At 37.7% G+C, this 27,113-nt stretch overlaps 1 protein-coding gene across 1 annotated transcript in view; it reads left to right on the forward strand.

Annotated features, from left to right (window-relative positions):
* The window catches only part of RNLS (renalase, FAD dependent amine oxidase), a 267,404-nt gene that overhangs the window by 211,957 nt on the left and 28,334 nt on the right, over nucleotides 1-27,113 (forward strand). Inside the window, 1 exon segment of the mRNA XM_065894749.1 lies at nucleotides 3,325-3,498. Coding sequence (XP_065750821.1) covers nucleotides 3,325-3,498 — 174 coding nt within the window.

The following is a 27,113-nucleotide window of genomic DNA, read 5'->3' on the forward strand; positions in this document are numbered from 1 at the left end:
TTCCCCTGTCAATCAGAATAAAATCCTCAGAGGAGACATATATCCCTGACAGCCTATTTAAAGTAGCCTCACTACGCAGACCTGTCACTCTCATCCCTTTGGCTTTGATTTTCTTTATAGTTCTTATCACCAACTGACATACCATTTACTTAGTTATTTATTGATAATCGGTCTCTCTACCACTAGTACGTAAGCTACCTGACAGCGGGAACTTTATCTTTCTTTATTATATCCCTCACATCTAGAACGATACCTGGCACCATAAAGTAGGCAATGAACGAATGAATGAGATCATCACCAAACCACACAGGAAATAAGGCAGAATATGTATGTCTAGCCCTCTTTTATATGTTAGGAGACTAAAAGAATAAAATTACATTAGAAAACAAAAAAAATGAAATTACTCTCTTGATGTTATTGAGGAGTACAGTTCCGGTCTTCTGTTTTGCTCTCCCCGCCTCTTCCTTTCTCCCTCTGTTCTTCCCCTCCCCCATACCCACATGTACATACATGTGTGCACACACAGGCATAGGCGCAAGGAGAATGGGATAAGGACAGTTCTCCTAACTGACAGAAGTATGAATGTAAGCTACCCCATTCAATGCAATTTATAGCCACTTTATTTACATCAGATAGCCATAAAATATATTATTATATAAAAAAATATAAAATATATATATTTTATATTATATATAAAATATATATAAATAAAATATATTATTATACACACAAACACACATACATGTATTATATATATATATATAATACATGTATGTGTGTTTGTGTGTGTATAATTACAGAGATTATATAATCCTAGTGGTTCAGAATTAAATGAGGATGACGTCCTGGTAAAGATTCATTATATTGGAATCAGGCACTTTTATATGAGCCTTATTTTGTGGATATATGGCCCTTTTGAATACACAATAGTAAAGAACCTATTATTTTTCTTGCCAAAATATATGTATCCATGACCTAGGGCTGCTCCCTCCAGCATTTTGCATTAAAAATTTTTTCAAACAAAATAAAACCATTTTGTTAGGTCCTGCAACAATGATAAACTTTCTGGGCCCTGAAGGTAAGTTTTTTGTAAATGAATATGTTCAGAAGTTGAGATTGTTTGAGTCAAAAGTCTCACCTCCCTGTTCTCAGAATGAATTGTAGAGCCCCTGAAGCAGACAAGGGTGTTTAAGGTTAACCTCTGTTTCTATATAGATATCAATTACCTTTTCAAAGTCTTCCCAGTGGGATTTGCCACTTGGCAGCTTGTCTAAAAACTAGCTAAATGTGCAAATGTGTGTGGCGGGGAGGAAAAGGTCCAGTTTGGTTGTCAACCTAGTTGACCCTTCGGTTTTGGTAAAAAGAAAAAAAAAATTTTTTTTCAAAAAAGAGTTTTAGGCCCTTTCAGTTGCTAAATAACTGACTTCACTCTTTTGTAGGTTTATTTTTTTTAATTGAAAAAATGGGAAACTTAGTGATAACCCCCCAAATACACAATATGTGCTCAACTGCTAGTGTTAGTCTCCTTCACCTCCTCCAGCTCAGAAAGCAGTAACCATAATATCGGGCCCCATAACTCTAAAAGTAGAGTAAATAATAAAATGAAGCCCAGGATACATTGAGTGTAACAAGGCCAGTGTCAAAAGATCATTTGTTCATCAAGTAGATAAATCTTTTATTAAGACAGAAAATGATGGTTTAAGGGAATGATGGCTTTTACTTCTGAGTACAAAATAACCATTAATGTCAGAATAGAAAGAAATGCTAAAGTTCATTTTGAAGCTCAAACTTACAGATCAGGAGGGGAAGTGTGGAGTAAAGAAGACGGGCATGACTCCAATGTGGGAATTCTAGCTTCATCCTGACCGCACAGACTTGGAAGCTGTGTAACCTAGGGAAAATTACTTAACCTCTCTGAATCTCAGCTTCACAGAGATGTAAAATTAGAATGGTAGATCTTGCAGGACTTTTGTGAAGATTAAATGAGGTCTTAGTTCTAAAAATGTTTTGTAGCCAAGAATATGCTGTGATAATGTGTAGGATTATTACTGTGCTTAAATAATTTGAGTATCCTTCATGTTTTCTCTCTTCCTCCTAAAGCCACTTCTCTAAGGTTTAGCTAAAGTTACCCCCATCCTTGAGGTTTGCCAATCCCTACTGATTTAGATTAGGATATTTTTCACCAATTAAATGAGAATTTTTCATATGCTCCATTTCTGAACTGGCCTGACTTAAGCCTTCAGAATAGAACTATTGCCTTCTCTGAAACCCAAATTATTAATGTGGTACATGAACAAGCAGCTCCCTGAGACCCTTAAAGGTAGGAAGACTGGAGATGGAAATTAAAACGTGAGGGAAGTCTTTTCGTTCTTCATCCCAGGATGGAGCATTGTCCCATTTTGCTAAATATTTTTCTCTCTATAATAGAAAAAATGGTTACTGAACACTTATCATATGCCAAGCACTGTGCTATGCATTATTCGTGTAATCCTCACAACAGATTAATGCATCCTGTACTATTTTTGCCACTTAAAGACAAAAGGACTGTAATTAGAATAAATGGCTTGCCCACGGTCACCTACCCAGTAAGTGGTAGAGTCAGGATTTGAACCCAAACCTGCCTAATTACTTTCCCAGTCTTTCCATTTGTTGATTATTTACCTCCTACATTTTAACTAACTTTGCCTGTCTGTGTTTGCCTTTCTATCTCTTTATACTTTCCTCCTTTGTATTTCTGTAATTAATAGGGTAGAGGACTATAACAAAAAAGACTAAGGTATGGTCCCTGTGCTTAAGAAACTATGATAGTCCACTGACAGAAAGATGACAGGCAAACAAATGACTGTATGACATGGAAGAACTTAAAGAAGTCCATAAGAGATGGAGCATTAGTCTCCTCACTGGTAACATGGGAATAATATTCTACCTTATACAGTGGTTGTTAAAATAGGGTGAAATGCTTGTGTTAAGTGTTGGCAAAAACCTTGCTCAGTGTATGGAATCTATAATGTTGCCAGCCAGTCCCAGGATAATAATTAGGACACAAAGCTAGAAAAGCAACTTGGTGTCAGATTTTGAGAGACTTAAATGCCAGTCTAAAGACTTTGGACCTACAGCTTGATAAAAACAAGTGTGCCAAGGACAGTAATCACTCTGCAAAGAAATTAGACCTGATGCTATTTTACATTACCTTTCAAAATTCATCATAAGTGAGCTGGAGTCGGTAGAAACAGTTGGAACTGGTTTAAAGGAGTTTTGTATTTGATGTACTAAAAGGAAAGATGATAGTTTAAAGTTTGATGCCCTGTACTTTTTCTTCCACAGTAATTAGTGAATGCCAAAGGCAGCAACTGGAGTCTGTGAGCTACTCCTCTCGCTACGCGCTGGGCCTCTTTTATGAAGCTGGCACGAAGATTGATGTCCCTTGGGCTGGGCAGTACATCACCAGTAATCCCTGCATTCGCTTCATCTCCATTGATAATAAGAAACGCAATATAGGTCAGTACCCCCATTATTTCCCTTAAATACAGTAACAATGGTGGGTGTAGATCATGAAAAATGCTGTTTAATTGAGTGTTGCCATTCTGAACAGAGCAAGCATTTAACTCCAAGCCACAGGGGATAAAATTTAATGTCACATTTGGCCAATAATAAAATACACAGTGAAACCAGCAAAGTTTTTCAGAAAATCATTCACCACATGGTTTGTATTACTGAGTTTATGAAAATAGTGTCAGAAGGTTTAAGATTTCAAAATGGCCCAAGTTCTATTGCTTTAATATGGATCCATCTATATGCAAATTTATCTCTCATCATTTATTTCTTGGTGGAGTTTGCTTTTGTTTGTTTGGTTTTGTTTTTAAAATTTGACGAGTGCTGCTCTTTCCACTTCCCAGGCTAGATATAAAAAGTGAATTTTACTATGTTATGAAAATCCTTCACTTCAATATAATTGTATTTATTTAATTTTCACCTGGAAAACTACATAAAATTACTTTGTATACAATGCAACTAAAATAATAGGTAAAACGTTTCATATGAGCTGTACTAGAATGGGATAAAGTCTACACGCCACCTTCTTTGTTGAAGATAGTTATTAAAATTAGATTTGAATTGCAAGAATAAACATAACATTCATTTCATGCACAAGGTGAAAGTATATTCTTATTTGTAGGACTGTAGTGATTGCTAAGAAATTGCTTTTTGTGAAATAAACGTTAATGATCTAAAATGACTAAATTCTTGAAAGGAATAGTCACTGCAATTTGTTACGGTGTTTTATGGTGCAGTGATGGTTTCATCAAGCATTAGTTAGAAGTCTTGCCTGATAAAATCACCAACTAACGTCTCTTGGCTTGCCAGAACTTTATAATGATACAACTGGGCTAGAGTATGGTTTTTATATCAGAGCACATGATCTTAGAAAAATGTTTCTTTTATAACTTAAAACTCCCTAAGGGCTGGACTGTTTATGTTAGCATGATACCACATATATGTACAATCAGCAGTTCATGAAATGCCCTGTAACAGCAATGGACTAACCATTTTTAACTCGACAACTGCTTTGTTCTGAGAAAAGGAAAATAGCCCTTGATCTTCTGTTATATGTCATGAATTAGACATTATCCTTTGTGTATTGCTTCATAAGATATGACATCTGTTAGGGTATATTTAGTAATACATAACAGAAAAACCAATTTAAACTTGTTTAAACAACATATGGACATTTGTTATATTATCTGATATGGACTGAATTGTATCCCCCCAAATTCATATCTTGAAGCCCTAAACCCCCCAATGTGATTATATTTGGCGACAGGGCTTTTAGGAGGTAATTAAGGTTAAATGAGGTCATAAGGGTGGAATCCTAATTATAAGGCTGGCCTTATAAAATGAGGAAGAGAGAGAGAACTCTATTCTTGGGCATACACCAAGGAAAGGCCATGTGAGGAGAGTGAGAAGGTTAAAAGGCAGGCCGTCTGCAAGCCAGGAAGAGAGTCCTCACAGAAACCAAATCAGCTGGCACCTGGATCTTGGACTTCCTTCTCTGGAACTGAGAGAAATAAATTTCTTTTGTTTAAGCCATCCAATCTATGGCAGCCCAAGCTAACTGATAATATTATCTAAAAGGAAGAAGTTGGGGAGACTTCATGACTGATTGATTCAATAACAGAGCAACATCTTCAAGGACCTAGGGTTTATCCATCTCTGCTCTCTTCCACTCTTAATGTTGACATCCTCAGAGGACTGGTAGCAAGATGGCAATGACTATTGGAGTCATATCCAGACCCAGCAACATGGCTTAGGAAGAAGACGGACTATTACTATCTCAGTCCCTTTCTGAGAATTAAGGAAATCTTTCCAGAAACCCCTCAACTGACTATCTTGTATCTCATAGGTCATAACTGGGTTACTCAACCAGTCTGAAACCAATCACTGGCAAGGGGGGTGGGACTACCATTACAACCTTAGACAAATCAAGATCTACTCCTGGAACTGGTATCAGGATCATCTTCCCTTTAGTCATATGAGGGTAGATACCTGACTAAAATAGGGGTTTGTTAGGAAGAAAGGAGGGAATAGTGGATGCTGGGTTGGCAACAAATAATGTCCATTATCTTCAAGTAGATTCACATCTTATGTGAGAGAAAAAATTGTAAAGTTGGCACAGAAAGAGAAGAATCATGTATATTCAAAATTATCTTTGAAAATATCTTAAAACTACGTGACATTTTGGAGACTAACATAATGTTCAGTAAATTCAGCATAGCATTTTGCGAGCATTCAATAGATTTCAGTTTCTTCGGGTGAGGCCAGATGAAATTGTTGGTTTGCATTTATGGGACAGTAATATCTTCTACTATGAAAGGCACACAGGAAAGAAAGAAATAGCAGTCATATCTCCTAACAGATTAAATCGCTGTGCAAATGGAGTGGGATGGTGAGTGAAAGCACCCACACCACTGTGTAGTAGCAATTTATAAAATCAGAGTTATGCAAATTTGAAAGAGTACAACATAAAAATATTAATAAATTCTCACAAGATTGGCAGCTTTTGAAATAATAGAAATACGAAAATAATCTTTTTTTATATTAACAATCACACAATTTTAAATCTTGAGGGCCAGGTGAATTGGGAACCATGTTTTTTTTTCTACAGCCCATGGTGGTGCCACTTCAGACAGCAAAGGAATACCTTCCTTCATCAGTTTTATGAAAAATTAATTTTGGATTATGCAAGTTTTAAAATGTAAGAGACCCCCAGTAATGGCATTCCCTAACATAAAATCTAACTAACTGCCTTGCATTTAAACTATTTTTTCTCACTATCTGGGGCCAGGGTGTTAAGTATATCTACTTGAATTCACATAATATAAATGTCCATATAGTGTAACTCCACTGTATTTTATTGACATTGATATTTAAGTAGGCCAGTAAGAATTGTCTCTTTATGTTACTAATACTACCCAACTCTACCCTTTATTTGGGGTGTTCTATTGAAACAAGAATTAATACTATAAATACACACAATCGGGCTTCCCTGGTGGCGCAGCGGTTGAGAGTCCGTCTGCCGATGCAGGGGACGCGGGTTCGTGCCCCAGTCTGGGAAGATCCCACATGCCGTGGAGCGGCTGGGCCCGTGAGCCCTGGCCGCTGAGCCTGCACGTCTAGAGCCTGTGCTCCACGACGGGAGAGGCCACAACAGTGAGAGGCCCACGTACCGCAAAAAAAAAAAAAAAAAAATACACACAATCAATGAAGGGAAACATTTGTGTTCTGTCAGGTAGGGCAGCAACAAGACAGACAAAGGGTGGCAGAGCTGTCCACAAAATAAAGTCTGTTGTCAAGTCTTGAAGAGAGCCAGAGGATACAGGATTAGTAGCCCAAACCAGACAAAGGTCAAGGAGTAATTATTTGTCAAATGTCAGGAATAGACAGTACACAAACCAGAAACAAAAGTCTCCTTGGGCAGAGGGGCTAAATTCCAAGACGTATTAGATTCATACCAGCGATTATGGGTATGACCCAATACACTTAGGCTTGTGCTTTCCAAAATGTGTTCAACGGAACATCAGTTCCTTGATATGCTCTTTGTGAAGGGGCTCTGTCATCAATAAGTTTGCAAAATGCTACTGACTTTACCGCTATTTTAGAGAATCTCAGGGCATATTATCCTATTAAAAGATATTCCTATAGAGAAGACACCTTCTCATTTTATTTAATCTAGGATTTCCCAAATGTACTTGACCATGGAATATTTTATTTAGGCACCAAACCTGCTAACATCCCACAGAAATTGTTCCCCAGGACACACTTAAGAAAGCCTGACTTGATGTCACCGTTTATGCTTTGTACTTGGGCAGGAATTGTAAGCCAGATGAGAGGATGGGGAAGTCTAGTCCTGAAGTCATCAGTGGGAAGATACTGAGTTTTTTTAGAGGTGGAAGAAGACTTTTTGCAGATGAACTCAAAACTTGGTAGGGTTATAACTGGAGACAATGTAGGTTGAAATAAGGTCTGAAATAAGGTCATATGAATTATCATTAACATGGATAATATTTTAAATTATCAATAAGATATCACTGTGGGAAGAATTTGGACTTTAAAAGACTCAGATTCAAATTCTGGCTCTGAAACTTGCTAATGATGTGATCTTGTATGACCCTTGTTTTGTAACAATAGGTTTTGTAACAAACACAATAAAAAATTTTAATGGCCTGAACATAACAGAAGTCTGTTTCTTCTTCACGTAAGACCCAAACAGGTGTTTATGACTGGAAGGTAGGTTTCATCAAAGAGGTGATTCAGAGACCCAGACTCCTTCCACCCTTTGACTCTATCAGCTTCCTCAGGTGGCTTATAGAGTCACTGTGCTCATAGGAATCAAACAAGTGGATGAAGAAAAGAATGGAGGAGAGCACATAGGATACTTTTAGGGTTAGACTTAGAAATGGTACATATCAGGAGGGGTCACGTTTTATTGATTAGAACAGTTATGTGGCCATACTTATTTGGAAGGAAAGCTGGAATCATAGCCTACCCGTGCATGTAGGAAGAATAAAAAGTGGGTTGGTGAACATCTAGCCAGTTTCTGCTGGAGCACTTAGCATAAGTCCTTCTGTGAAAGAGGCAGATTAGATCTACATAGATGATAAATAGATTTCAACACAGGTGCCAATCATTTAACAGGTAATCATCACCTGGGGCAAAAACTAAGAACAATTCCAAGACTGGTTCTAGACTCAGTAGAAAAGGATTCTACCAACAATTGGCAATGTCTGTCATGCAGAGGGCATGGGGAGCAGTGGGGCAAGTGAAAGACATTTATCTCCTGTATAGGGAAAACACTCCTGTGTGTTCCTCCTTTACTCTCATACTCCTACCACACTCACAACACTTCTGACACCAGAAGTATGGATTTTCCACACCTCAAGGAATTCTGCAACCCCTGCTTGGTGCCCTGCAATTCAGTTCAGTTCTGACACTATCTCTGAGGAGTTAGCAGCAGATCCCACAGGCAAAGGGTCCAACCCCACAAGACTGCCTCCACTTCAGATACCAATTGCAAGTTTCAAGCTGTCGTCTGTACTTCTGACTAACCAACTATAAACTGGTGTTCCTATGACCCCCTCCTTGGGTTTGATAATTTGCTAGTATGGCTCACAGAACTCAGGGAAACACCTATTTACACTTACTGATTTATTGTATAATAAAGGATATGATATAGCACACAAATTAACAGCCAGATGAAGAGGTACATAGAGGGAGGTCCAGAAGGGTCCCATGTGCAGGACATTCTGTCCCTGTGGAGTTGGGGTGTGACACCTCCAGGAAGGATGTGTTCACCAGAAGCCCTCTGAACCCCATACTAGAGATTTTTATGGAGGCTTCAACATGTAGGCATGATTTGTCATTAACTCAACTCTAGCCCCTCTCCCTTCGTGGAGGATAGAGAGAGGAGGGGCTGAAAGTTCTAAGCTTCTAATCATGGCTTGGTCTTTCTGGTGACCAACCCCTATCCCCTATCCTGAAGCTGGCTAGGAGTCCCCCAAGAGTTACCTCATTAGAACAAAAGACACTTCTATCACCCAGGAAATTCCAAGGGATTTAGGACCTCTGTGCCAGGAACTGAGGGGAAAATTATATATATATATATATATATATATATAGTTTTACACACCTCCCAAGATCTCTGAGATCCTTCCCAACATCTTAAATTTGGAGTCAGACTGGCCAGGAGTCAAACTTCCTATATTGAACTCAATTCTACCACTTACTAGCTGTGTGACCTTGGATAAATTACTTAAACTCTCTGTTTACTGATCAATAAAATGAGGAAAGTAATACCAACTCTAAAGGGTCGAAGATGAAATGATTTAAACATATAAAGAGCTTCACATAGCACTTAGTAAATAATGTCAGTATCTATGGTGCCTAATATTATAATTAATAATTCCAGTCTTTAATTCAGATATTATATTCTCCAAAGCAAAAGGCATAAATATAAAAGCCTGACTTAAGTGAATGCAACCCTACATTACCAGGACAGATAGGAGTCAGGGTGGCTTAAATAAATAAAATGTATAAGTAACCCTCAGAATGATTGGTCAGAATTTTAGCATCCTTCCTTGTTCACCATCTAGAAGAGTGTTAATGATCAGTACAATCACTAATAGGCAGCAATCTGAGGAGATTAATACAATCTGCAACTCTAGAAATGTGATGGCCAATGACCATAATTACATAGCTTTAAATATCTCATTAAAGAAAACAATCCGACTCATCCAAAAAGAAAACAAGTGAACAAACTTTTGCATCACATGGAATTTATATGTTCAAGGATTGTATTGTTAGGATCCTTGAGTAACAAACACTAATATAATGCATAATGCCTTTAAAGGCTCTTTTACAAAAGATGCAGAAAGATTATTCCGTATAACTGTTTGTTACATCAACTCTTTATAAAAGATAGGAGCATAATATGAAATTCTGTAAATAATTGGGATGGGCCTGGGGCCATAAATCCAGTCACCTTGTCTTCACTTAGGGGAGTACATGATTATTCCAACTAAGCGATAGCCATGTAATTGACCACACAAAATATCTGCTTTTGGATTTGAAACATTGTGCAATTATTTGTCCTTAAAGTTGCAGAAAATGCAATCCAGATAGGTAACACTTTATAAGTTGAACAAAAAAAGGACTAGGGAGAAGAAAAAGGGACAAGGGGGAGAGAAGGAAAGGGAAAGACCTGGGATGATGAAAAACTGTCAGGTTTCCAGTTCAAGCTATTTCTTTAAAATATCAACTCCAGAAACAGAGCTTTCAGATAAGACAGCAATCATCATCTTAAAATAACAAGCAGTAACCAGTTACAAAATTCATAATATTGGGTTTTTTATGTTATAGACATAGTCATTTGTAATTCAATTATGTAACTGACGCTGTCCATATGAATCTTTTAAGGCAATTTAATAAACAGCAGTCAAGTGCTAATTACAAATATCCATCTCACTATTACAGTGATGCCACAGAATGTTACATGATTGTAATATCAAATCTTTTTCCTTGCTCTCTCAGAAAGGAAAAAATATGTATGTGTGTATGTGTGTGTGTGTGTATACGTATATATATACACATATATATGTGTGTCTGTAATGTATAAATGTACTTACATAAAACATGTACATATGTATACATAAAAATGAATATCATATGTTGTCATTTAAAGTAATAGGCACAAATTATAAAACAGATTACTCTTATTTCACGTAATATTTGCCACTTTTAAAAATCGGTTTTCTTTAGAAAATGAGATAACTCAGTCCATTTTGTAAGGAGAACATTTGCACATAAAGTAAAAACAAACAGATCCCTTTCAGCCTCTGGTTTCCCTATCAAGCTATCCTCAATGGGAAAGATTTACATCCACGATAACACTTGTCCTCCCACTTGCCAAGCAAGTGAACTCAGTCTGAAAATCAATGCCAGAGACAGAGGGAAGTGGAAAAGCAGCTAAATATGTAACATCAAAAATAAACCTTTAAAATATCCTAAGGAGTGTATTACTGGGAAAAATATATATCATGGAAGTTTCCTTCAGAAAAACTGAATTCACAAATATTTTGTTTATATGTTTTCCATTCTCAGTTTATTCGGTCAAATAATTATTTACAAATATGTATTGGATGCTTCTGTGTGCTGGGCACTCTGCTTGGAAATGAGGATTCCATAGTTTCTGCCCTCATGAAACATAACGTTTATGAAGTCTACTCAAATGAGAAATTCTGAAGGAAATTGATACATGAGGCTCTGTTGGACTAACGACTTGGAGTCAAGTATGAGTCCTCATAAATATAAATAGACGCATTGAGTATAGAGAGCAACAGCTCACATGTATGATCAAAACTGGGGAGAGTCATGCTGCCTCATGACGATATTATGATCTTTTAAAAGGATGCTTTAGACCTGGGACCTTTGTCAACATGAATCTAATAATCTTCTTTCTTCAGGTGAAGAAATGAAAAATGGGGACTATGGAACATTTAAATCCATGAAAAAATCAGAAACTTTAGCATAGCCTATTATTTAACTTTCTCCTGGGGCTGCTAAAAGGTTTAATAAATACAAATAAGTTGTGAAATGTCCAAGAAGCAGTGAGCAAAAGGATAAAGAAAGTCTAGAGTCTACAGCTGCCTGGCATTTCTGTAATTATAAACAATTCCAAACTGCAGATGTATAGAGCATCCACACTACGAAGTGAGTCTTGAACATTACATCTGCAAGTCTCCTCTTGTGCCAACATTCCACCTTTGTGTTCTGCCTGCCCTGACCTCTGAGAGTGGTATTTTCACTTGTGGTATTGGCCTAAACGTGTGGCTGTCAGGCTGAGATTTACAAAAGATCTTCAGGTTGTCCAAGAGTTCCTCCAGAACACAAGAGCCAGATGTGTTGGTGACTGAGTGTAGTTTGGATCCACTATTAGGGGGAGAAGAGGGGAATGAGAATCAGATGACTGTTTATGATGAATAAATGTATGGATCTGAAATTTACAGCGTATAGATGAGAACAACAGAAAAACTGAGAGGCTGCCATCATTGCTGCCAATTTAGAAAGGCAATAGCAAGGGAAAACCCTCTGTTGGCTTTGTAAGGAGGTGAGGAAGGCCAGTCTACCTCAAGGAGGGAAACATCAGCAGAGGTGCACAGGTAGGAACTGCCACAGTCCCTCTGACCTCTTCACTAACAAAAGTCAAGTAACTTGGTATGTAGCTATCGTGTAATGAAGGCACTGCTGTATTAAACGTAATGACGTCTAATTTTTGCTATTTGTAATTATGATCCCTTTAAGTGATGGCTCTTCTGTCTGCCAAGCACCTAGGAGAGATTAGATGCCAGTTTGAGAGTGAGAATGAGAGCTAAATTGTCTTGCTTAACTGAGGAAAAAATTTCAAACACTCTGAGACTAAGGGGAGGGCGAGGAGCAGAGAAGGGAAAGAGGAAAGAGAATACTACATAGAGTAGTAGAGACTCTGGCTTGACCCGAGGGATTGCTATGTAGACTTGTAACTCGTTTGCTATATAATTTACTTTGTGACCCTCCTCCCACAAGTCCCTACCACCTCAGTATAGTTCTGGATTGAGCAATTGTTTTAAATCGATGGGTGCTTTTTATTGGAGAGCTATTTTGTAAATCAATGTAGTCCAGACACTTTTTGGAGTATCTAGGGTGAAATTATTAGGAACTTTATGGTTTCTTCACATTAGCTCCTGTGCAGAGATTTGGAGTCTGCTGTCTCTATGGAGAAACCCCACATCTGTTTGAGAACCTTATTTTGAATGCAGACAGAACTCCTCACCAGGCTGGACCTCAAGTAAAGCAAGCTCAACTTACTGTTTCCATAATACCTGCAACCAGGTCAATCTGTTGAGGGAGCTGGAAATTGGGAAAATGCTCTCTCTATGGGACTGAACGTTTTGAAGTATCTTGAAGTTAAGTCCTTACTGCAGCCTGAAGTGAAGCTGTCAACACCCTGGGTTTTAAGCCAGGGCTCAAAATGATGTGCTCTGCTCTGCTTCCCAGACAAGGGCCTGGTTTTCATCATTCTGGAGGCATCTCAGAACCTCTGCAGATTGAGAATAGTCTTGTAAAACTGTGTAACTCTCAGACAGCTTGTGAGCCTCAGGTCCTGGGAGACAGTAAAGACTTGTTGAACTGGATGAGAGCTTGGCAAGTCTTCATTCTGGTCCATTTTTATCTGGGACCACAACACTATACCAAAGAGATGGAAACTTTCCTTTGCCTAGAGCTCCCTCAGAAAAGATTTCACCATTTTTCTCACTGTCAAGAATTCTTCCTCACATCAATCGGAATGTCTCATGGGCTAAAGAGTTGATACGCCCTGTTTGCAGAGCTGCTGCTTTCTCCAGATTAGAGCTCTCTCCTTTAGCAGGAATACATGCCGCTATCACACATGTGATCCATTAATTGATCCCTCTTATCTCCATTAAGATTGAAAATATAAGAGATAGACTCTAACATCGTGGCATAACAGGAGTGTGTATTCGGTGCTCAGGAAATATTTGCTGAGCCAGTCAGCCTTTATGCAGCTCTGAGATGCCCTTCCCTTGTTCCGAAATAACATTGAGAATTAATACTTCAGCACTGGTCACCCACTTAGCAGGCAAGGAAAAGTAATGGTAGTCAGCAAATTGTTCACCCCTAAGACAACCTAGGTATCTGTTACTACTGCCCTCTAAATCATATAAAATGAATGAGCTCTCTAGTTGCCAAATCTGCAAGCTGTTGAAAAAACACATGTGAGCTATTGGCGATTAGAATGATCAGAAGCCTCTTTTGGAGACCCTGTCCCATGCCTATTACATGGGGAATACTTGACTACATAGTATCAGAGGTGTTGCCAGTAAGACCTGGAAGTTTTATCAAGCTGTCTTCCCAAGGAGATCCAAGTATTCTTGGTAACAAGTTTACCGAGGTCTCTAGGGAATATGCATCTGATTTGAATGACGCCCTGTAACACAGACCTTGATTTCTAAGGTTACACTTCAAAGGATCCCACCATTCTTTTTGTGAAAGATTTTTTTTAAATACTTGGTTGAAGAACAACTGTGCTCCAGCTGAGATATTTAACTTAGAAAATATGTGAGAAGCTCTGCAAATGTGCCATTCCTCTTCCATGGTTTAGCAGTTATCTCTTTTTTGTATCTCAATGGAATTAAAATGATATCTTGCATAGGAACCCTGCCACAAATGATGAGTTCATATTAACCCAAGCTTGGTAAGTGGTGAATTCCTTATTGTATAATTCATGATTTGGTTTTTATTATCATGGATGGTCAAAAATAACCAGTGTTATCAAGTATGGTTCTGTTCCATGGTTCCATGGACTTTGCAATCACACAAACCTAGTTTCAAATTATAACTCTATACTTAGAATAAGGTTGAACTATATTATATTGCTGTCTTTGTAATTTAAAATGTTCAGATACCAGCATTTTCATGTGATTCAACCTAATAGCTCTGTAACCATGAGTTAAGTTTCTCAGTCTCTCTGAGCTTCACTTATTTGTACTGTAAGGTTAATAGTGTCTCCCAGAAATGTAATAAGGGTTGAATAGTGTATCCAAAAGTCCTAGCCCCATGCCTAGCACACCGGAGGCACGTAGTAAATTCTGTCTTTACAGTTGTTGTCACATAAATTATTTTATGGTTTCAGTCTATCAGCTATATAAACTTTTTTTTCATTTTGAGAAAGAAAAAAGGGAAGGATAATGCCAATAGTGCAAGTTTAGTTAAATTATATTATCTTCTGTTAAAAATAAAAACACTTACACGTTAGGGTAGTTAAACAATATCTCATTTCCCGAATAAGGTGTTAAACTCAGAGAACATTAAATTAAATGTGGTTCTTCTTTCTTTTTATGGAATCTCAAATCCCTTTTTGAATAATTCCCCCAAAATTTGCACTCCAGCATATCCGAGAGGAGTTAGATACTATGAAGTAAGTTGTCAGCAAATCAAAGCTGAGACTAATTCAAGAGCAGGTTTCAAAGTGTGACTGCAGAATCTCACCACAGGAAATCGCTTCATTGGGCTTCATAAATACTTTATATCAGTTAGCATTTTTAACTCTGTCCAGAATCACCAATCCATCATTTTGCCCAGATGTGACATTACTGAATCAATTTAGCCTAAAGAGTCGTTTGGTTTTATTACCAATGACTTTCTTGTTATTAAGTGAGCTGAGAAGGCTTTGATATGCCCTTTAAGATCATATGTGGACCCTGCTATTTTTAATAATCATTGCCCCTACAGACTTCATATATGTGCTCATTTAGATAATGAGAAGCATCTACATGTACTGCACAGGACCTTGAATTCCCTGCATAATATGAATGAATATTAAACATCGGAATCTGAAAAGAATCTATTGAAATTCCATTAATATTTATAACTGCTCTGTGGGACTAGGGGAATTCTTCAGTATAAAATATTCCAAATTCATGTTTGTAAGAATGAAGCATCCTTGAATTTAAAATATAGTTTTCCTCACTGAAATAGATTTCTATTATACATATACCTAGTGAATTCTTTGTTGTTGATATTCTATATCCTTATTTAAAAGAGTCAGGAAAGGCATTTTAGAACCTTGGGCTCATTTGAACCTAATCCACTCTTTTTTATTAAACATAAAATGCCTGTTTGTTCCCTTTTCCACTATCTATATTCATAATATTGGTTTCTTAGGAGTAGCTCACAATATCATAAAGGATATTGTTAAAAGGATTACAGTCCCTTTGATTTAAGAACTTTGGCCAAAATACCCAGATTCAATTTTTTTTTCCTGTCAAAATATAACAGGAAGGATAATTTCACTGGTCTTATTAGTAAAGGAGATAAGAATGTCTACAGTAAACCAATAAATTTCCTCTATCAAAAGCACCAGAAATATTTTGACACATCATAAATAAAAACTTCATCTGATTAGTCTCAGTCTTTCAAATTCAACATTTTATAAGGTCAAGGCAAAACTTTCTCTTTAATGCACCAAATGAACTAGAGCAAAGTATTGATATTAGGCCAAATCCTCCAACCCAGAGATATATTTCTTCTGGTCATGGTATCCTTCTGAGCAGTTAAAAGTCTAAAGCTGAACCCAGTTATGCAACTACAGTGATAAAGTGATATCCTTAGAGCAGACCAGTATGCTTGCCCAATTTCAGGAAAAGAGTCCAATCATAATACCACTCAACACACAAAATTTCATAGAGGGCACGATGCTGAGTCGGCCAGAATAACGATGTATAATAAGGGATGACTGCTTATTGCTGGTGAGTGTTGGGAAAGTGGCACAGTTTAGTTGACTGTCATCATAGAAAACCAGGGCTTTCTTACACACTGTGGAAGAACTCCAGCGAGGTCTGGAACACCAAGTGCGAGTCAGGACAAATCCCCTGCTCTGGGGACCTGGGTAGGCCCAGTTAAAGGCCCAGTTAAAGGACCATTGAAACTCTTCCATCTTTCCTTTTGGCAGTGCCAATAAAAGCTGCAACAGGCTGAAAATTTCCTTGTGTCTCATGATAAATAGATGTTTTCCTAAAACGTGGGAGGTCTTAGCCAAAGAAAAAACTTCTCCCAAACAGATCCTGAAATATAAGCAGTCCCACTAAATGTGGCCCCATTCGCTAAATGGGTAGAATCTATGGAATTTTTAAAGGAATTACTGCAAGGAACTTGGAGGAAAGATTATTCCAGCCCTGGGAAGCAAGTAGAATTCAGAATATGATTGCCAGAGTTATTTTATTCCTTTTTTTAAAAATATATATATATAATCAAACTTAACATGTGAAGCGCTGGCTCTTGATTGCCTGCCTTGGAAATTCAGAACTTGTTCTCTGTTTCTAAAAATGGAGCTACCAGTCTCCTAGCTCCTTGAGCCCCAAATCAGGAATCATCCTTGCTTTTTTTTTCTCTTTCATTGAACTCACTTCTCTTCATCACTGCTGTCACAACCCAAGCACCATCTTATTTTAACTAGTCTCTCCATACTTGCCCCTTTCCAGTTCATTTGTCACATCGCCAGAATGATCTTCTTCAAACACATCTGTTTATGCCATTCGCTTTCCCACTTAAAGCCCTTTATTGCTTTCCCTTTGCGTATAGGATTAAATCTCAGATCCTTATCATGACCTACAAGATCCTGAGTGATCTCATACAGGGGCCACAAACTTTTTCTATAAAGGCTAGCTAGTCAATACTTTAGACTCTGTGAGCCATACGGTCTCTTGTTGCAGCTTCTTAGCTCTGCTGGTGTCACACAAGATATAAACATTATATAAAGGAATGGGTGTGACCATCTTCCAGAAAAGCTGTATTTACCAACACACGTGGAGGCCAGATTAGTTTGCCAGCCCCTGGTCTAGCACATGCCTATTTCACTAGCTCCTTCCTCCCTTCCTTACTTGGATCTCTAGTCACACCTCTCATTCCTGCCATGGTTTTTCCCACTCAAGACCATGGTCCATTTTGTTCTCTCTGCCTAGACTGTCTCAGTTTAAATGTTACTTCCACAGACGCCATTCCTGAATTCCTAATTTAATTAGGTTTTCCTATTATACTCTTCTTTAACACCTTATATTTTAATTTTCAGTAACTACACACTGATTTGTGTAATCATTTGTTTAATGTCTCTTTCACCTTCATATTGTAAGGTCCATGAGTGGAGAGACTGAATTTGCTTTGCTCCTCTTTGTATCTCCAGCACATGGCACAGTGCTTCACATATAGTAATTTCTCAATTAAATGTGTGTTAAATGAATAATGAGTTAATGAGATCTAATCAAAACATGACAGAGGAAAACAAAAGATAACAATTTGGGCTCAGATCTAAAATACGAAATGCTTTAAGTCCATTGATCTCCAAGATATATCATTTTTAAAGTTCTACACCTGAAATAAGGGATGTGTAATTCATAGGCATACCTCAGAATCTTGGTACTACAAAGGCATTTGTGGTTGACACATTGTGGCTTTTACGCAAAGTCGCATGCAGGTTGGGCATCTCTACTTCATCTTGTAGATTTGCTAACTGAAGCATGAGCCCCTAAAGTCAGCATGAAGGTAAGAAAGAAATGGAAGGCACATAATAGCTCTTAATAGCCTTGGACTAAATGGAACACACTTCACTTCCCCTCATGTCCACTGACCAAGACTAGTTATATGGCTCCAGCTTAACTGCCACATAGACTAGGAATTGTCAGGGAGCACATGGACTATTTAGTGAGAGTGAACTATCTCTGCCAGAGAGTGTAAAAAATAGTTCAAATATATTTCCTAATATTAAACAAAATTGGCTATATGAAGGTACTATAAACCACACATATTGGTATACTATAGTTGATATATTTTACCAAATTAGAAAAGCTTTTCTTAAATTTTAATTTACCTCATTTATGTTAATATTCTCACTGGTTAGTAATCTTTAGGGTCTTATTCTCATGTCTCCCCCAGACACTTTTCTACAAAGACTTTTAATGTGTAATAGAGGAAAATGCTCATTTTGTAATAATTTCATTTTATGACCATGGTTTTTCTATATAATCTATAAGTTTTGGTCATTTTAAAAGAATTCTATGGTACATTTCCTCTCAAAAGTAAAATATTATAGTCCAAAACTTGACTGTAAGGAAATGATCCTTATAAGAAAAGAAATATCTATATGTTCTCTTTGCTCCCCAAATTGTCTGTCTCCACAAGTTATTCATCAGTCATACACTCGAATATTTATTGCATTTCAGCTATGGGCCAGACATTGTTCTAGGTGTTCAGGTGAATAAGACAGCTCTTCTACTGCTTACCTTTGCCAGGGAATATTTAAACCTATTCCAGCATAATGATAAAAAGTTAGAATTCCTTATCAGCAAAATTTCAACAGTGTTTAATCTGATATTCTCTTGTGTCCTTGTTATTTTAGTTCTGCAAATGTTTGTGGAATTGAAGTATCAATATCTCTGTAGGACACTGTCTTTTCATTTGGTCAGTATTCCTAGTCAGGTCTTTAGTAATCCTTGAGTTACACTTACAGGGATATAAAAATATACCTTGTTTTAAAGGGACAGTAATAAGCTCTGAGGCCGTATCTGCTGCACTGAAGAAGGTAGAGACAGTTCTCTAGTTTGAAGTCAGTCTCCTGGGTCTGTCCTCCTTATTTATGTGGGCACATACCTTATTTTATTGCACTTCACTTTATTGTGCTTAGCAGATATTTTACTTTTTACAAATTGAAGGTTTGTGACAACCCTGTGTCAAGCAAGTCTATCGGTGCCATCTTTTCCAATAGCATTTGCTCACTCTGTGTCTTTGTGACACATTTTGGTACTTCTCATAAGTTTTCAAACTTTTTCATAATTATTATATTTGTTATGGTGATCTGTGATCAGTGATCTTTGATGGTACTACTGTAATTGCTTTGGTGTGCCACAAACTGTGCCCATATGACGGTGAACTTAATCCATAAATGTTGTGTGTGTTCTGACTGCTCCACCCAACGGCCATTCCCCCATCCCTCTCCCTCTCACCAGGCCTCCCTATTCCCTGAAATACAACAATATTGAAATTAGGCCAATTAATAAACCTACAGTGACCTCTAAGTGTTCAACTGAAAGGAGGAGCCACACATCTCTCACTTTAAATCAAAATCTGAAACTGATTAAGCTTAGTGAGGAAGGCATGTCAAAAGCCAGGAGAGGCCACAAAAAGTAGGCCTCTTGCACCAAACAGTCAGCCAAGTTGTGAATGCAAAGGAAAAGTTCTGGAAGGAAATGAAAAGTGCTACTTCAGTGAATACAAATGATAAGAAAGTGAAATAGCCTTGCTTCTGATATGGCGAAAGTTTTAGTGGTCTGGATAGAAGTACAAACCAGCCACAACATTCTCGTATGCCAAAGCCTAATCGAGAGCAAGGCCCTAACTCTTTTCAATTCTGTGGAGGCTAAGAAGTGAGGAAGATGCAGAAGAAAAGTTTGAAGCTAGCAGAAGTTGTTGATTCACGAAGTTTAAGGAAGGAAGCCATCTCCATAACATAAATGTGCAAGGTGAAGCAGCAGGTGCTGATGCAGAAGCTGTAGCAAGTTATCCAGAAGATCTAGCTGAGACAATGAATGAAGGTGGCTACACTAACCAACAGATTTTCAATGTAGATGAAACTGCTTTGTATTGGAAGAAGATGCCAGCTAGGACTTTCATAGCAAGAGAGGAGAAGTCAATACCTGGCTTCAAAATTTCAAAGGACAGGCAGACTCTTGTTAGGGGCTAATCCAGATGGTGACTTGAAGGTGAAGCCAATGCTCATTTACCATTCTGAAAATCCGAGGGCCCTGAGAATTATGCTAAATCTATTCTTCCTGTGCTCTATAAATGGAACAATGAAGCCTGGATGACAGCACATCTGTTGACAACATGGTTTACTGAATATTTTAAGCTCACTATTGAGACCTACAGCTCAGAAAAAAAAAAATTCCTTTCAAAATATTACTGCTCATTGACAATGAATATGGTCGCCCAAGAGCTCTGATGGAGCTGTACAATGAGATTAATGTTGTTTACATGACTGCTAACACAACATCCATTCTGCATCCCATGGATCAAGAAGTAATTTTGACTTTTATTATTTAAGAAATACATTTTGTAAGACTACAGCTGCCATAGATAGTGATTCCTCCAATGGATCTATGCAAAGTAAATTGAAAACCTTCTGGAAAGGATTTGCCATTCTAGATGCCATTAAGAACATTCGTAAGTCACGGAAAGAGGTCAAAATATCAACATCAACAGGAATTTGGGAGAAGTTGATTCCAACCATAGTGGATGTTTTTGAGGGTTTCAATACTTCAGTGGAGGAAATAACTGCAAATGTGGTAGAAATAGCAAAAGAACTAGAAGTAGAAGTGGTGGCCGTAGATTTGACTAAATTGCTGCAATCTAATGATAAAACTTAGAGGAGTTGCTTCTCATGGATGAGCAAAGAAAGTAGTTCCTTGAGATGGAATCTACTCCTGGTGAAGATGCTGTGAAGACTGTTGAAATGACAACAAAGGATTTAGAATAGTACATAAACATAGTTGATAAAGCAGCAGCAGGGTTTGAGAGTATTAACTTCAATTTGGAAAGACGTTCTACTGTGGGTAAAATGTTATCAAACAGCAGTGCATGCTGCAGAGAAAATCATTCATGAAAAGAAGAGTCAATTGATGTGGCAAACTTCACTGTTGTCTTATTTTAAGAAACTGCCACAGCCACCCCAGCCTTCAGCCATCACCCTGATCAGCCAGCAGCCTTCGGCATTGAGGCCAAGCCCTCCACCAGCGAAAAGATTACAACTTGCTAAAGACTTAGATGATGGTTAACATTTTTTTAGTAATATGGTATTTTTTTAAATTGAGATATGTACATATTTTTAGACATAACGCTATTGTGCACTTAATACCATGGTATAGAGTAAACATAACTTTTATATGCACTGGGAAAACCAAAAATTTATGTGACTCACTTTACTATGATCTTCACTTTTTTGTGGTGGTCTGGAACCAAACCCACAATATCTCTGAGCGATGCTTGTATAGCTTGCCTAAAGGTACTCCTCTGGAGAGATCTGTCTCACAAAACCAGATCTGCTTCCTCCAAATAAAGGCAAGAGCCTAAGGAATGATGGAGAGGGATGGATTCAAACATGAATTCTTGACCAAGTGGAAATCTTCCCTGACACAGAACCTCCTGAGACACTCTGCCACAGCGATTCTGTTGATCTGCAAGGATTTTTCTTTGCCATGGAATCTGGAAATCTTGCCTCCTTGGTTTTCCATAATGGAAGTCTTTAAGAAATTGCTTTCTCTGAAAAGGTCAGAATTATTTGAACAAAAAAAAACAAAACTGGAATTTCCAATTTAGTAGCTAAATGTGATTGGAATAATCAAGAAGTCTCATGGGGGAAAATGTTATCTAAGACCCTCCATAATGTAGAAATACTTGTGAGTCTTGAGCTCTGATTTCCCAAATGTATATCTGGGTTTGGGGGGAAAACATGAGTCTGCCCCACAGCCTTGAGTCACCCTCCTCTTCCCTCTTGCTATATCAGTGTATACATATTTGCTTGTATGTGTGCTATGTCTCAAATTACAAATAAGAAAATGTATTTCTCCTCTATTACAATATATTTGTACGTAGGAAGCAAAGAGAACTTTTCTATAGCCTGAATTTAGAACAGCTTATGTCAGGAGTTTGAAAAATAACAAAGAATGAAAAGAAAAACCAGAACAATGTTGTTCAACCTTTTTAAACTCCATACCCATAATCTTTATTAAGACAGGCACTGTGCTAAGTGCTTTTATGTTTGTTTGTTTTTTACATTTTATCTTTACAACAACTCTCTGAGGTAAATATCATTATCCCTGTTTTTATAAGTGAAGAAAGTAAAGCTTAGAGAAATGAAATAAAACGATGACTTCAGCCTGAGCTTTGTTTATCTCTGAATCATACTTTTTTGATCAAAGTAAAAATCTCTGTGCTGGAGAGACGAATAAAAGCTCCCCATGGAGACTTATCTCTTGCCCCAGCACCTACCCTAGAACACAATGAGGTTGATTGATACCTGGAAACAAGATTCTTTCTCATATTCTTCTTTAACCTATACCTTCTGTCATTTGTATATTTAAATTAACAGTGGCTTTTAAAATTCATTTCTAAAGATGAGATAATAACACCAAATGTGTTATTTGAAATTTTACATGTTCCGCTCACCCCCTTCCCAGATTTGGGTGAGCCAAATTCTCAGTGCCTTCCTCTACCACCAGCCCAACATTGAGAATCCTGGGAATGAAAGAACCTTGGAAATCCAGTTCTTCTACCATCACTCACATGACAAATGCTATTCATACTCATGACACACTTCATGAGGATAGCTCAAGTTATTAGGAATCTCAAGAGGCCTAGCGTTCTCACACTCAAGATCACATATATCAAAATACACGTAAGCAAAAGTAATGTTATTTTCAGAATAAACTTGATTCCAACTTAATATATCTTTAAAAAGAAAAATATTCTCAATCCTGGATATGTTAATTTAACTATTGTTAGTTACACATGATTTTCCACAGAGCTGTAACATTTGTGAATTTTTATCTGTTTCAGTGTGTGAATTGAGTATCTGTGGTATGTCAAGAACTGTTCTAGGTAGTAGCAGAGCTGAATCCAGACCAAGGAATTCTTAAACAATGTAGTGTGTTTTCTTACCATACTACAAAATAGCTCACTGGATTTCAACTCAAAAATGGGATGGAAATTAAAGCCCTGAAATCTAGGGCAAACTCAAGGCTTAGAAAGCTCAGATGAAGAGAAGTATTTTCATCACATTGGTCCTATGGATTCTTAGTTTTAGTCTCTTCTTTGAGGACCAGGAATTTCTGCCCTAGTGACAGCACGGAGTGGTTAGAGAAAGGATGAGCTTTACTTCTCAAATTGTCACCACTACCTGGACCTCCATTTTATAGTCACAGAAAATTAAAGCTGAAAGGGATCTGAAGATAATAAACTTTTATAACCCCTTACTTCACATATGAAGAAACTGAGGCCCAGAAGAAGGTTGTTTTTTTGCTTTGGGTTTTTTTTTTCACAATTATTGGTCAAGTTTTCTAAAGAAACTGCTAAAATCTAATCTTTATATATTGGAGATATAAAGTAAGATTAAGGGCAGACAGGAGGAAAAAAGAAGAAAGAAAGGAAACGCATTTGTAGGAACAAGCATACATGTGCTAGACTTAGTACTAGATCTTCACACATTTAACTTAGTTTAGGTTACAAATGACATAAAACCCAAGTTGGTTCGCTTATCCCCTCCCCCCCAAAATAGGAGGGGGTGGAATTTATTGGTATTGTTACTGAAAAATCCAGGAGTAAAGCTCCAGACATGTCTGGATTAATTCAGTCAACATCATGAAGACTTTTCTATTTCTTGACTCTACCTTCTGCTGGATTGGGTTCATTCATAGTACCAAGCATTTCAGTGCCAAGTCTTACAAAAAAAGAACCTGTTTCCCCAAAAGCTCAACACTAGTCCAGGAATTGAATCTCACTGACTTGACTGGCCTGCCTTGAGTTATGTACCCATTGCTGAATTAATCACTTAGGAATGGATTAATTAATCAGTTTAACTTCCATCACCTTTATCTGGGCTGAAAGTGGGGGAGGGTTGATCTTCTAAAACAAAAATTTAGCTACTGTTGCCACAGAAGAGCCATGCCCCTCTAATCAGTAGAATTATCCCCAGTAGCTCATCCCAGCCCCTGTTCTCACCCTCCCGACCCCAACCCAAAGCCGCAGGCATTCAGTCCTCTTAGGTATTGAGGAAATAGGCAACATGTTTATTATTCAAGTAGTTTGGATTACTGGTGAATGTTATTTACTTTCTCAGCTGGCTGGAGAAGGCAAACATACTCTTCTGTGAACAGTTTTCCATTGTTTGCTGGAAGATTATTTCCTGAATTTGTATACATTTGTTTATACTGGAGCTATAGGGAAACATCTTCTGAAACTGGAAGTATGAACTTTTGGGGAATTCTCATTTTATTTTCAATTCATCGTGTGGGGTTTTACACACTTGTTTATATTTAACTAAATGCCTATCAGAATGGTTACCTTACACAGAATTGTTTAGAGGATGTCTGTGTGTCTTTTTAAACATAAGAAATCCAAACATATGTAGCCTGGGATAACAAGGATTACAAACATACATGTGTATCAGTTTTAAAACTTTCCTTCTTAGCCTCTATTTAAAATGGCAAACGCATACATCCCTAGATAGCCACAGGCCTAGAATGAACATGTCAAGGACCAAAAGAAGAGAAGAAACTAATAAGTATATTAGTTTTTTTTTAAGATATTTCCAACTCAGTGATGGAGAAGTCCCTCCTGCAGATAAAGTTGGAGGTAATGAAGTTGCTCAGGACATGAGTAGGGCTCTTGTAAGTGAATTTTGGCTTCTGTAACTTATATACAAGAAATAGGTTTGAGACGGTTATTAAAAAGCAAATAAAACCTGCAGGTGGTCCCTCTGAATAGTGAGGCCTAGTTCCTGATTCAGGGCCAGCAGCAGCAGACACACAGAACAGCAGACACGCTGCCAAGGAGATGGAATGCCAAATGGCAGACTGTTAGATGCTTGTTTGGGTTGGAAGGGGAAAGAGAGACAACAGGAGCACGTATCTCTCCATCTCTATCTCCTTTTCCCCTCCCCACTCTTTTTCCTTCCCTTTCCCTCTGCTATGCTTTCATCATCAAGAGTGAGTTACTTTTTTTTGCTGGACTTACTGATGCGACTGACTTACTCTCCGTTACATTTGCTGCTGGGCTCTGGAGCCATATGAAGGAGTTAAATTACAATAAGAGCTCTCCTGGCTAGAGGGCAAGTCTAGTTAAGCCAGTTCCACATTGGGAGGGAGAGGGAAACTTACCACCAATACCACTGCCAGGAGGAAGGAGAGCTTGACCACCCACCCCTTCAAACTGTGTGGCTCTCAACGCCTGGTCCCTTTTCTCTCTTCCCAGGAATCTGTTTCCTGAACTTAATTTGCACACACTGTCAAGACCATACCAGTTAGAGATAACGGCTCTCTAACTGTTTTGCCTGGGCGCCATTTCCCCCACTAAGATGTAAGCTTCTGAAAGGCCCTAACCGAGTTTCTCTTGGTACCAAACTGCACTAAACACCCACACGCTCATTTGACTGAATCAGTAATTAAAGAAACATTTTTACGCATTTTTTGATCCTCTTGGTCTGCAGCTATAGTGTCTGCCACTCCTTAAGTTTCTTTAATCCTCTACTTCCCTGTCAGAAATGGAATCTAGAGCTGGTTTTAGGGGAACCCAACTTCTGCCCCTTGATAGATATGGCTAAAACCAAAGTTTAACAGATGGAAAATGTCTCTGAAGTATTTGCATGTAAATAAGGATGTCTCAGTAAGTTTGAGCTTGCTATATGAGTGTAGAGTGTAGATTCCTCATATAATTTTGGAAGAAGGTAGTCAGAAATGGTGACAAATTTGGGTCAGAAGTGGGAAGGGAATATTCTAATTTAAAACTGTCCACATATCCAGTTTTCTAAGACAGTGTAAAAATGCATTCTTCCTCCATTGCTTTGTTAAGTTTGTTGTCCTATACTAAATACTTACTATATTTTTAGGACTTTTTCCCAGAGAGATGTATTCTGATTCATTGACTATTACTATCAGCCAGTACTAGGCTGATTTGACTGCCGTGTCTTTATAATGCATTTAATTATATGGCAAAATAAGTCTCCATTCACTGATCTTTTCTTTTTAATTTTTAATATTCTCATTGCCTTATTTTTCCTTTAGAATCTTTTTTTTTTTTTTTTTTTTTTTTTGCGGTACACGGACCTCTCACTGTTGTGGCCTCTCCCGTTGCGGAGCACAGGCTCCAGACGTGCAGGCTCAGCGGCCATGGCTCACAGGCCCAGCTGCTCCGCGGCATGTGGGATCCTCCCGGACCGGGGCACGAACCCGCGTCCCCTGCATCAGCAGGCGGACTCTCAACCACTGTGCCACCAGGGAAGCCCTAGAATCAATTTTTAAATTCCAAAAAACTTGTAGAATTAATTAAGAATTACTTTTTTCTTACTAGTTATTGTTGGTATATAGGGAAATCAATTTAATATCAAATTTTTAAAATTAATTTGATGGATTTTATGTTGGCTTATTATTATTTTAAATCATGATTTTCCTTCTTTCTATTAATTATAAATTTTATTTTTTATCTTAGTACATTAACCAGAGCAATGTTAAATATCATTGGTATTACTAAGCATCCTTGGTTTATGCTGATTTTACTGTGAAAAATCTATATTATTTCATAGTAAAGTATGCTATAGACCAACCGCTTAAGGAAGATATTCTGTCTCATTTTGAGAAGGTCACTTTTTTTCACGTTGTATCTTTTTTCCATGAATTGATATTAATTGTTAATGGATGCCTTTTAAATACATGTTGAGATTAGCATGTTTCTTTTCATTGTACCTATTAATA

Source organism: Phocoena phocoena, chromosome 16 (genome assembly GCF_963924675.1).
Source record: "Phocoena phocoena chromosome 16, mPhoPho1.1, whole genome shotgun sequence".
NCBI lineage: Eukaryota > Metazoa > Chordata > Mammalia > Artiodactyla > Phocoenidae > Phocoena > Phocoena phocoena.